General features: G+C 32.9%; 1 protein-coding gene across 8 annotated transcripts in view; it reads right to left on the bottom strand.

Annotated features, from left to right (window-relative positions):
* LOC131856103 (uncharacterized) overlaps positions 1-11,888 on the bottom strand; it is a 59,671-nt gene extending 47,783 nt beyond the window's left edge. Inside the window, exons 1-5 of one of the 8 annotated variants that reach the window (XM_059207412.1) lie at positions 11,364-11,888; positions 8,225-8,442; positions 7,593-7,666; positions 5,255-5,328; positions 3,088-3,393 (exon numbers count right to left, since the gene is read on the bottom strand). In XM_059207412.1, coding sequence (XP_059063395.1) covers positions 3,375-3,393; positions 5,255-5,328; positions 7,593-7,666; positions 8,225-8,288 — 231 coding nt within the window. In that variant the 5' untranslated portion in view covers positions 8,289-8,442; positions 11,364-11,888 and the 3' untranslated portion in view covers positions 3,088-3,374. Of the gene's footprint in view, positions 1-3,087; positions 3,394-5,254; positions 5,329-7,592; positions 7,667-8,224; positions 8,443-11,363 lie in introns of those variants that run through there. The other 7 variants (XM_059207411.1, XM_059207410.1, XM_059207405.1 and 4 more) reach the window with 7 other exon arrangements.
* Between the last annotated feature and the right edge of the window lie 263 nt (positions 11,889-12,151).

The following is a 12,151-nucleotide window of genomic DNA, read 5'->3' as shown; positions in this document are numbered from 1 at the left end:
TGGATTTTGTTCAAACATGTCAAAGTACAAATACAAAAAATGTGAAATATAAAGTTCAAACATAAAAACATAAGTTAATTTCAAAGTTAATACACTCTTCATATAATGTGAATGTGAAAGTTTGATCAAACATTGAAAAAATGTGTGCCAAAGTACATACATATACAACAAAATGATTGTCTTTAAAACATATTTCACATATATTTTTTTTGTTTCACACATAGTTTGTTCAAACATATACGAAGCAAATGCAAAAATTTAAATATTGACATAAATGAATATGAAAGTTCAAAGACATGCACCATTATTTCACTTCACGCATCTTGTTCAAATATACACTTCACATGTCAAAGCTAGTACACATTTTACACAAAATTGATGTTAAAAGTTCAAAAGATACACACACATCATACAAAGTTAGTTCAATCACACATGAAGTAAACATTTGAAGTGCAACACAAACAAAGTAAATGTCAAAGTTCAAATATACTTCACACAAAATCAGTTCAAACACATTTGAAATAAACACACACAATGTGAATGTGAAAAGTTAAAACACCTCAAAAAAGGTTTGTTGAAACACATATTTCACACATATGCAAAGTAATCTCTCTCTCTCTCTCTCTCTCTCTCTCTCTCTCTCTCTCTCTCTCTCTCTCTCTCTCTCTCTCTCTCTCTCTCACACACACACACACACACACACAATAAATGCCAATAAATAATATAAGGCAATGTCAAAGTTCACACACTTTCATATAATGAATGTCGACAAATAATATAAGGCAATGTCAAATTCACACACTCTCACATAATGAATGCCAACAAATAATATAAGACAATGCCAAATTTCACCCACACACTTCACACGGTTTTAAAATGTAATAAGAGGATGCAAAAATTCAAAACATGCACACAAATTGAATACCAAAGATCATATAATAATAAATGCAAACAAAGTGAATTTAAAAGAGCTAAAATTCAAACAGGCAAATTAAATATTAAAATAGATCCAATATAAGTAAATCAATATTCAAACACGCATTTCACAACTAGTGGATGCCAAAACACACTAAAAAAACAAGTTTATTCAAGTCACTTCAAACAAACAATTAATTTGTGTCAAAACTCAAACACACACTTCATATAAACAAACAATTCATTTGTGTCAAAACTCAAACACACACTTCATATAAACCAATATTCAAACACATATTTCACAACTAGTGGCTGCCAAAACACATTAAACAAACAATTCATTTGTGTCAAAACTCAAACACGCACTTCATATAAAGACTAAGTAAATCAATTTTCAAACACACATTTCACAACTAGTGGGTACTAAACAAACAAGTTTATCCAAGTCACTTCGAATAAACGACAAATTTGTGTCAAAACTCAAACACACACTTCATATAAACCAATATTCAAACACATATTTCACAACTAGTGGGTGCTAAAACACACTAAACAAACAAGTTTGTTCAAGTCACTTCAAACAAACAATTAATTTGTGTCAAAACTCAAACACACACTTCATATAAACCAATATTCAAACACGTTTCACAACTAGTGGGTGCCAAAATACACTAAACAAACAAGTTTGTTCAAGTCGCTTCAAACAAACAATTCATTTGTGTCAAAACAAAAACACACACTTCATATAAACACTAAGTTAATCAATATTCAAACACACATTTCACAACTAGTGGGTGCCAAAACACACTAAACAAACAAGTTTGTTCAAGTCACGTCAAACAAACAATTAATTTGTATCAAAATTCAAACACACACTTCATATAAACACTAAGTAAATCAATATTCAAACACACATTTCACAACTAGTGGGTGCCAAAACACACTAAACAAACAAGTTTGTTCAAGTCACTTCAAATAAACAATTAATTTGTGTCAAAACTCAAACACACACTTCATATAAACAATAAATGTAAGCTGATGAATGCCAAAACTCAAACCCACACTTCAATATCATACAAAGTATAAATGATTTCCCAAAATAAAACACTGAACATATTTAGACTACAACTTGTTAATAACACAACATTAATAGTTAAAAAAAATTACAGTTAAAAAGACAAATTCAAGTTTAATAAAATATAACTATGCTTAAAGCTATGGAGTACTAACTATGGAACATGATGTTTCATCTCTTGAAGGTTGCTCTTCTTGTAAATTAAGTTTACCAAACAATATATATTGAGCCTATAGAACGGGTTAGCAATGTTCCAAAGGTTCCAATGGCTGTTGAGTAAACCATTACTCTAAGCCACTCATACAATACATATTTACAGTTTGTAGAGTAGTTAAAATCTTGGGGAATTCACCTATTTGTCTTACTCCTGCCCAGACAAACCCTTGGAACCTATGCAATGTTCCAAAGATTCCAATGGCTGTTGAGTAAACCATTACTCTAAGCCACTCATACCATACATATTTAAAACTTGGGGAATTCACCTATTTGTCTTACTCCTGCCCAGACAAACCCTGATCCAAAGGCTGTTAAGTAATCCATTGTCGTGGTCCACTCATACGATACATACTTAGCTACCCAAACAGAGACTCAACCAAATGCATGAGTAACGCAACTGCCCTAATCCACTCAAAACAATACATATTTTTTACTTTTTACTGACTACATTCCCTACCCAAAAGAATACGCAAACGCATTTGGGGTATCACAATGGACCTAATCTTCTCAAATAATACATAAGAACTCAAGTAAAATCACTGATTACCCTACCCAAAAGAAAGCAAAGGAATTTTAAGCATCGCAATTGCCCTAATCTTCTCAAACAGAACTTTGCCCTATAAAATGTTCTCTATCCAACTGGGAGCATTCCCAACGATGATCAAAGTTAAGACCTGGTTCGCCAAAGTTCCACCGAACCCAAAATCTAGATTCACAATTCCATAAAAAAAATAATTACAGAACATCAAAAATGTTATATAATTAATAATTCAATATGATGAAATAAAAATAAAAATTATATTTTCTGCAACAAAAAATAATATAAAAATCAACACAGAAACGGTAGGCTGGAAAAATGACCATGACAAATGACCATTCCCTGCAGCCTTGAGGAGGGGCCAATTCAAACCCTCCTAAATAATTTCTTTTATTAAACAACAAATCTATATACATACCGGTTTACAAATAAGTTGACCAATTTAAGCAACTGATTCAAGAATCAAACAGTAAAAATTAAAATTTGCTCTGCATTGACTCCAATAACAATTGAGATATTCTGCACTCTGTGTGTCAGTCTACAGATCACTCTACACTCTAGGTGCCAGTCTACAGACATGGCAAAGATTTTATGAATATAGTAATCAAATAATGCCAGATCCGGACAATATCAATATGTGGCTGCTCTCCTGAAATCATAAAGTAAACGTATTGGGTTATGATTTATTAGTAAAAAAATTAGTAAAAACTAATTTTAGTACAACTACTAATGGGTGGCAACTTTGCAAGCACCAAGTAAAGTGAAATCTTGTGTTTGATTAATGGGAAGACAAGGGGGATTGCACGTGATCAATAAGCACATTATGCTCCTTAGCATTACTCTAACAAGGGCCGTATAGTATTGCAAAGGCGATGTTTAACCCTTATACTTATGCCACATAAATAAAAACGGGAATAAAATAAAATGCAAGAAACTATAAACATTACTCAGTTACATGGAAATGATGTTTCTACACGTTAGAGAAAAATTATGTTGCATCCATCAATCCAAATACGTCAACAATTGGTTTTTCTCGTTACGGCATGAGCTATATGCTGCGTAGAATTATTATGTCGTAGAAAAAGATTTTTAAAATTCAGTTGTTGAGTTGGTTTACACGATCCTCTTTAAAATTACTTATTTCTCAAATCAATTTTAAAGAGGATTTCAACATCAGCATGGGCACCAGAAAGGAAAACCTTAATAGGTCATAGTCAAATATTGCATAATAAATATTCACATGCCTGATCCAACAATCCCTGGTACTGCTGAAGCTTCTTGTTGAGAGTAGTTTCTTGTTGAGAGTAGCTGGTGCCTCCTCAAGGCATGCAATTTTTGTATAATTGCTGAGTGTTTGAGTCTTAGTGGCATGACATTTATATGAGCATAGAATTATTTTGGTTATACATGGATTTAAAAGTTGAAAATAGTTGGACTTCACCACAATGGATAAGCGGATTTCATAAGACTTCTAAGTTCTGAGGTCATAGCCACATTCTACACACAAAACAGAGGGAGAAAGAACATAAATCCTTACTAGGAGTTTCAAATCAAATTTGAGTTCTGCAACCAATCAAAATTGATATTCTAGTTCAGGTTTGAAAAGACTTTACATAGAATATGCAGCCATGGAAAGCTAAGAGTATATGCTAATCAGAGCAAGAACATCAATCCTTACTAGGAGTTTCAAATCTATGGTTAAGAATCAAGATGACTCCTGTGGTTTAGGACACTTATAAACTTATACTCAGCTAAACTGTGGACTTGAGTTCTGCAATCAATTAAAATTGATATTCTAGTTCAGGATTGAAAAGACTTTACATAGAATATGCACCCATGAGAAGTTAAGTGTATATGGTAATCAGAGGTTTGAAATCCAAAATCCATATTAAAATTGTTCCATAGATTTAAAGTAAATTTGAAACATTCGGTGAGGCAAAATTCATATGGACCTTTTGGTTCAAGAAATATATATATTTCAAACTTCATGAAATTGTAGATATGTGATTGTGAGTGAATTATAATTAAATGCAGTCTCAAGTCTGGATTATAAATTACAAGACTACAAACTTGATATATATGTTCTGTTAGATAATCAGATATAAAAATTTAAACATGATGACCTCCAGGATCATACAATGAGTAAAAGAACTATGTTAATTAGAGTAAATAAAACATTAGATTTTAGATTTTTTAACTTCAATTTTTTGAGTATAACTAAATAAACAAAAGGATGGCAAAATCTAAATTTATAATCAAATACAAATTCAAATGTAGTGACTCAAATCTTAAAATTTAAACATGACATGGTGAGCAAGGTTGCCCTCTAGGATTATACAATGGGTAAAAGAACTATGTTAATTAGAGTAAATAAAACATTAGATTTTAGATTTTTTAAATTCAATTTTTTGAGTATATCTAAATAAACAAAAGGATGGCAAAATCTAAATTTATAATCAAATACAAATTCAAATGTAGTGCTTGTGATACACAAATTCAAATGTTGGCACCTGCTGTATTTCCTGGTGCTTGTGATATGTAGTTTTGCTTCTTTTCTCTTCCTCATCATCATCATCACTACTACCTGAAATATCATCACTCACAAAAAAAGACATACGAAATACCAATAAAACTTTTTTTAAAAACAATCTACACATAAAAATACAAAAGAAAAATACATACCAAAAATATGAAAATAGAACTCAGACAATAAAAACAGAGGAGGCATGGCCATGCCAAACAAAAATAGAATCAAAGCAACAAAAAACATAGAATGATGGACCAAAAAAAACTAACACAATAGAGTGTGATGTAAACAGAACTTTCTAAACATTCATTAAGTCACTGAAGTGAATCTGACTTCAACAATCAAACTGTTAATATCAATATAAATGCAACACAAAATTACTATTAAAAATATATAGAAAAAAGTTCACAATAAATTTTATTTTGTTTTATGATAAGTTTTAATATATTTTAAAATTCACTCCACTTTTAGCAAGATTCATTCACCTATTTGTTGGATGTTGAATATTCAATTTCCAATGAGGAACTTTATCATCTTTGTATCATCCATGTAATCACAAAAAGCAATGAGGAATTAGATGTAGCAGACATAGCATAAGCAGGTATTTGCTAAAAATGCCTGCTTTATACTATCTATATATCTGGCCTCAACCATTGCAGTCTTCCAGAAGCTATGCCATCTCTACCAATGCGTAACATGGTTTCTGCCCTCTCTTATATTGGCTAAGCATTCTTCTATCAATGCAAATTTTGTTGCTGTTATACGATAAAAAATTCAGACAAAATAACATCTCAAGCTAAATAAATTTTAGTCTCTAAGCAAGAAACTATAAACATTACTCAGTTGCATGGAAATGATGGTTTTTCTAGTTATGGCATGAGCTATTTGCTGTGTAGAATTATTATGTCGTAGAAAAAGATTTTTAAAATTCAGTTGTTGAGTTGGTTTAGACGATCCTCTTTAAAATTACTTATTTCTCAAATCAATTTTAAAGAGGATTTCAACATCAGCATGGGCACCAGAAAGGAAAACCTTAATAGGTCATAGTCAAATATTGTATAATAAATACTCACATGCCTGATCCAACAATCCCTGGTACTGTTGAAGCTTCTTGTTGAGAATAGCTGGTGCCTCCTCGAGGCATGCAATTTTTGTATAATCATTGAGTGTTTGAGTCTTAGTGGCATGACATTTATATGAGCATAGAATTATTTTGGTTATACATAGATTTAAAAGTTGAAATAGTTGGACTTCACCCCAATGGTTAAGCGGATTTCATAAGACTTCTAGTTCTGAGGTCATAGCCACATTCTTCACACAAAACAGAGTGAGCAAGAACATAAATCCTTACTAGGAGCTTCAAATCAAATTTGAGTCCTGTAACCAATCACAATTGATATTCTAGTTCAGGTTTGAAAAGACTTTACATAGAATATGCAGCCATGGAAAGCTAAGAGTATATGGTAATCAGAACAAGAACATCAATCCTTACTAGGAGTTTCAAATCTATGGTTAAGAATCAAGATGACTCCACTTACAAACTTATACTCAGCTAAACTATGGACTTGAGTTCTGCAATCAATCAAAATTGATATTCTAGTTCAGGTTTGAAAAGACTTTGCATAGAATATGCATCCATGAGAAGCTAAGTATACGGTAATCAGAGGTTTGAAATCCAAAATCCATAATAAAATTGTTCCATACATTTAAAGTAAATTTGAAACATTTGGTGAAGCAAAATTCATACGGACCTTTTGGTTCAAGAAATATATATATTTCAAACTTCATGAAATTGTAGATATGTGATTGTGAGTGAATTCTAATTAAATGCAGTCTCAAGTCTGGATTATAAATTACAAGACTACAGACTTGATATATATGCTCTATTAGACAGTATATCGTGAATAAGATCTAAAAAATTAAACATGATGACCTCCAGGATCATGCAATGGGTAAAAGAACTATGTTAATAAAGAGTAAATAAAACATTAGATTTTAGACTTTTTAAATTCAATTTTTTGAGTATAACTAAATAAACAAAAGGATGGCAAAATCTAAATTTATAATCAAATACAAATTCAAATGTAGTGACTCAAATCTTAAAATTTAAACATGACATGGTGAGCAAGGTTGCCCTCCAGGATCATACAATGGGTAAAAGAACTATGTTAATTAGAGTAAATAAAACAATAGATTTTAGATTTTTTAAATTCAATTTTTTGAGTATATCTAAATAAACAAAACGATGGCAAAATCTAAATTTATAATCAAATACAAATTCAAATGTAGTGCTTCTGATACACAAATTCAAATGTCGGTACCTGCTGTATTTCCTTGTGCTTGTTATATGTAGTTTTGCTTCTTTTCTCTTCCTCCTCATCATCACCACTACTACCTGAAATATCATCACCCATAAAAAAAGACATACGAAATACCAATAAAACTTTTTTTTAAAACAATCTACACATAAAAATACAAAAGAAAAATACATATAAAAAAAAAAAAAATAGAACTCAGACAATAAAAACAGAGGAGGCATGGCCATGCCAAACAAAAATAGAATCAAAGCAACAACAAAAAAGAAACAAAAAATATAGAATGATGGACCAAAAAAAACTAACACAATAGAATGTGATGTAAACAGAACTTTCTAAACATTCATTTAGTCACTGAAGTGAATATGACTTCAACAATCAAACTGTTAATATCAATTTAAATGAAACACAAAATTGTATATTAACATTACTATTAAAAATATATACAAAAAAGTTCACAATAAATTTTATTTTGTTTTATGATAAGTTTTAATATATTTTAAAATTCACTCCACTTTTAGCAAAATGCATCCACCTATTTGTTGGACGTTGTATATTCAGTTTGCAATGAGGAACTTTATTATCTTTGTATCATCCATGTAATCACAAAAAGAAATGAGGAATTAGATGTAGCATACATAGCATAAGCAGGTATTTGCTAAATGCCTGCTTTATACTATCTACATATCTGGCCTGAACCATTGCAGTCTTCCAGAAGCTACACCATCTCTAACAATGCGTTCAACATGCTCCCATTTTCAGAGCTTTAAGTTTCAGTAACCTGGTTTCTGCCCTCTCTTATATTGGCTAAGAATTCTTCTATCTCTGCAAATTTTGTCGGTTTTCAAAATCATTTCTGTTATACAATAAAATCAGTCCTGTTATATGATAAAAAATTCAGACAAAATAACATCTCAAGCTAAATAAATTTTAGTCTCAATGAAACTTTTTTACTCATAGATGTCAATGCCCTAACTTGATGTAAAAGTTGAAAAAATTAAAAAACAGTTCAAAATTTGTCTCAGTGCCTTCCTTTCTAATAAAGTAACCAAGCCAGGTACAAATTTTAGGCGCCGAGAAAGAAGAGGCAAAAGGAAGCTTCACTTTGTTAAGTCTCTAAAATCCACGTTGAAAAGCTCTTTCCCAGGAGTTTAGGGGACGTCGCAGTAAAGGAACTTAGGCTTTCTGTTGTTGCATTGAAAGGTCCTCCAATTTTGGCTGGAAACCAGCACTTTGCTGTTCTATTGAAGACGCACGTTGCAGAAAAAAGAAAAAAGGAGCATGTCATGTTGGATGAAGCTGGAGGAGTTTGAGGGACTATGCATAACTTAAGCGCAGGTTCAACGTGGCTAATTTTCATCTTTTCACAGGTGAAGATGCGACACACTTCTTCATGGCAACAACAATCTAGACTGTACAATTTATGAAAGGAGATATCTTGAGATCTTCTAGTGATTGTTGAATGCCATAACTCATAAAATTTTGGTCCCACTCTGGAAATTTGGCTGCACTTTGCATAAGGACAGTGATATTTCAATTGAAGAGGGAAACGATGGTTGGGTTTCCTTTGGTATGCGTGCTTAGATAGGAATAGGGCACAAACCTGGTATGGTTGGGTTTCCTTTGGTATGTGTGCTTAGATAGCATGGTTAAAGACAAATAAGGAATGGCAGTCTTTAGAGAAAAACATGACAGTAGCAAAAAAGGCAAGGTCCCATCACATCTGCAATTCCCTTGTACAAAGCAATGAACAACAGACGACATTAATAAGGGAAGGCAGTCTAGTGCTAGTTTAAAGGAAGGCCACAACCTTTTAAAGGACACTAATTTAGAGAAGTGAGCATGAAGTTGAGGATGTGAAGGCTTTGCTCCAGGGATCTCAAAAAATTATTATTGAGGTTTGAAGATGTTGGATGTTGCAAGAAGGGTGATTGCTATTTGATCAAGAGTGGATAATATAGAAACAAGGACAGTCATAGATGCACTAACATAGTCTGTAAGAGTTGCAGATTAAGGTCACAGAAGACAAAACTGTAATGACATAAAGGCTCAAGCATTGCAAGTACCAGATGGTGAATCATGATACAAATTATCATGCTACAGGTCTGGTCATAAGTAGAAGGGCAGGTAACTTCTCTGGGAATTGGAAAGATAACAGTAGTGTTACTCAATCTCAGGTAAAGATGTCTTTGTTTCTTTCAAGTCAAAAAAAGGGTTTCATTGGGGATTCAAGACTGTCATGAGGGTTGTTGAAAGGTATAGGACATTAAGCAAACCATAAGCAGATATTGCTGATTGAGGACACACAGAGAAGGGTAATCATAATGAGAAAATAAAGATGCCTAACCTTAAGATGACTGATAAAGAGTTCTTGTCTTAAGAGTCGTGTGCATGGAATGAAGAAGGGTGCAATGGCAGTGCCATAGAATAGTTTAGAAGACTGTCATGGTATAAGTTGCCTGTGACAGTTCAAGAATGCATGCATAATGAAAAAGGAGATATGGCAGTCTTTAAGGGGTGTCAGATGATGTCAAGCTAAGAAGTTTAAATGAAGACAGTTAAGGACAATCATCAAGAGACATAGTATTAGTCATTGAAGCTATATGGATAAAGCCTCTTGAAGGGAAACTAAAAGGGCAACATAGGCAAAGGAGTTTTCAAGACATAGTGAAAGTCATAAAGGATGAAGGCAGTCCTCTATTTAAGCTTACTGTGATAGTCCTTTCAGGTTGCAGAGCCAACAGTGAACAGGGCATGACAATTAAGTATTTCTCATAAATTACAAAGAAATCACAGTCAAGACAGTTGAAAGGAAGTTGACCACATTATTAGTTGACATGTTAAAAATGGTAAATACTAGTCAATATTGTCAAGATTCTTTAAAGGTCTTTAAGTAGCAGAGAACCACAAGGAAAGGATGGGAACAGCCAGCAAAAGGAAAACAAGTACATGACAAGTCTGACCAAACAAAGGGATAAGTCATAGTGTCTTTCATGGACAACAAGGTATAAGGTAATGCTTGAGAGACAATCTAACATCCATGGTATTACTGGTTGCCCCTCTCTTGAATAGAGAGAATTCAATGCTTTCCTTTCTACCAGAGTAACCAAGCCAAGTGAACAAGAAAAATGGTCCAAGAACCTGATTTATAGAAAGAGCGCAAAAGTATACACAAGTGACCAGATAATCTAACGATTTATGTGATCAAATATGATACAAAATTTGGTCCCAACTCTCATGCAAAGAATTCATTGTTCACAACGACTTTACTTGTTGGTTGCAAGGAGTTAATAGTACTCTGCCAATGTAAAACTGAACATCCCGGGACATATGTTTAGATCACACAAGTAAAAAATGGCTAAGAATAAACAAGGTCAACAACAAACAAGACCTATTCCGAAATGCCTGACATGAATAAATAAAAATGAACAATATCACAAATATTATATGCATATGTAATAAGCCAAGAGATTGCCAGCATACGCATGGCCAACTTCATCAATTTCTGCCAAACACAAATTTAATATTTAAAAATAAATGAATGGTAACAGTGATACTAGATATAGAGTGTCTCAAATGCTATTGCTCAACAGAATCTTTTATTCTGTGTTGATCAAGTTAACATTCTTGTCAATAAAATATGATTACATTCTACATGTCATAAAATATAATTCTATGTTCTTTGATATTGAAAATTACCCTATCAAAAACATACATCCATTAACCAGATGAAACAGAAGAGAGGTAAAAACAACATATGAATTTAAGTAACCATACTCAAGAATTCCTTTGGAGGCGCTGGGACTTACAACATTCCTCCGCAGATGATTGGCGATGCGGATGAGCCCTGTGGCGTCGGAGCGGATGCAGGGCACAGGTCATATTGCGCATTCTGGTGAGGAAATCTTGAAGCATGGACGACAAATTAAACAAATGTGGAAGCATGGGCGCCATCACTCTCTCGGACAAGCCCTCACTGTTGAAGTCGCCATCGCCATCACCACGGGAAGGGCTTCTCCACGCGGGCGAGGGAACTTGCAGGAAACTAAACAAACAGTCTGCCGGTTTCTCAGATCACCCAGCCATATATATATAAGCAGTGAAAGCCATGGAACTTTTTTCAATGGCCATGGAGCCAACGGCCATGAAGCTTTTATCAACGGCTATGGGGCCATCGGCCATGAAGCTTTTCTCAACGGCTCTGCTTTTTTCAATGGATATAGAGCCAACGGCCATGGAGCGGCGCTTTCTCTTCTTTTTTCAGCGAGAATGGAGCGGAGCTTTCTCTGTTTTTCCAACAGCGATTGTTAAATTAGTATGTTTTCTCTCTTTTTTCCTCAAAGCTATAGGCTAGCTAAATTAAACCTTATATTTTCTTTCAAAGCAATAGTTAAATTTAAAAAATTAATATGAATTTGTAAGTTACATGTTAAATTATTAAAACTAAAAAATATTTGTGCATATTTTATACTATTATATTTAAAATTAAAATAATTTGCTTAGATATCTTTGATACGTCTATCTAGAATACGTTGAGAGATATCAAGGCGTTTATTTATTCACAA

The sequence above is a fragment of the Cryptomeria japonica genome, chromosome 6, assembly GCF_030272615.1.
Source record: "Cryptomeria japonica chromosome 6, Sugi_1.0, whole genome shotgun sequence".
Lineage (NCBI taxonomy): Eukaryota > Viridiplantae > Streptophyta > Pinopsida > Cupressales > Cupressaceae > Cryptomeria > Cryptomeria japonica.
This window is presented reverse-complemented; position numbering and strand designations above follow the sequence as displayed.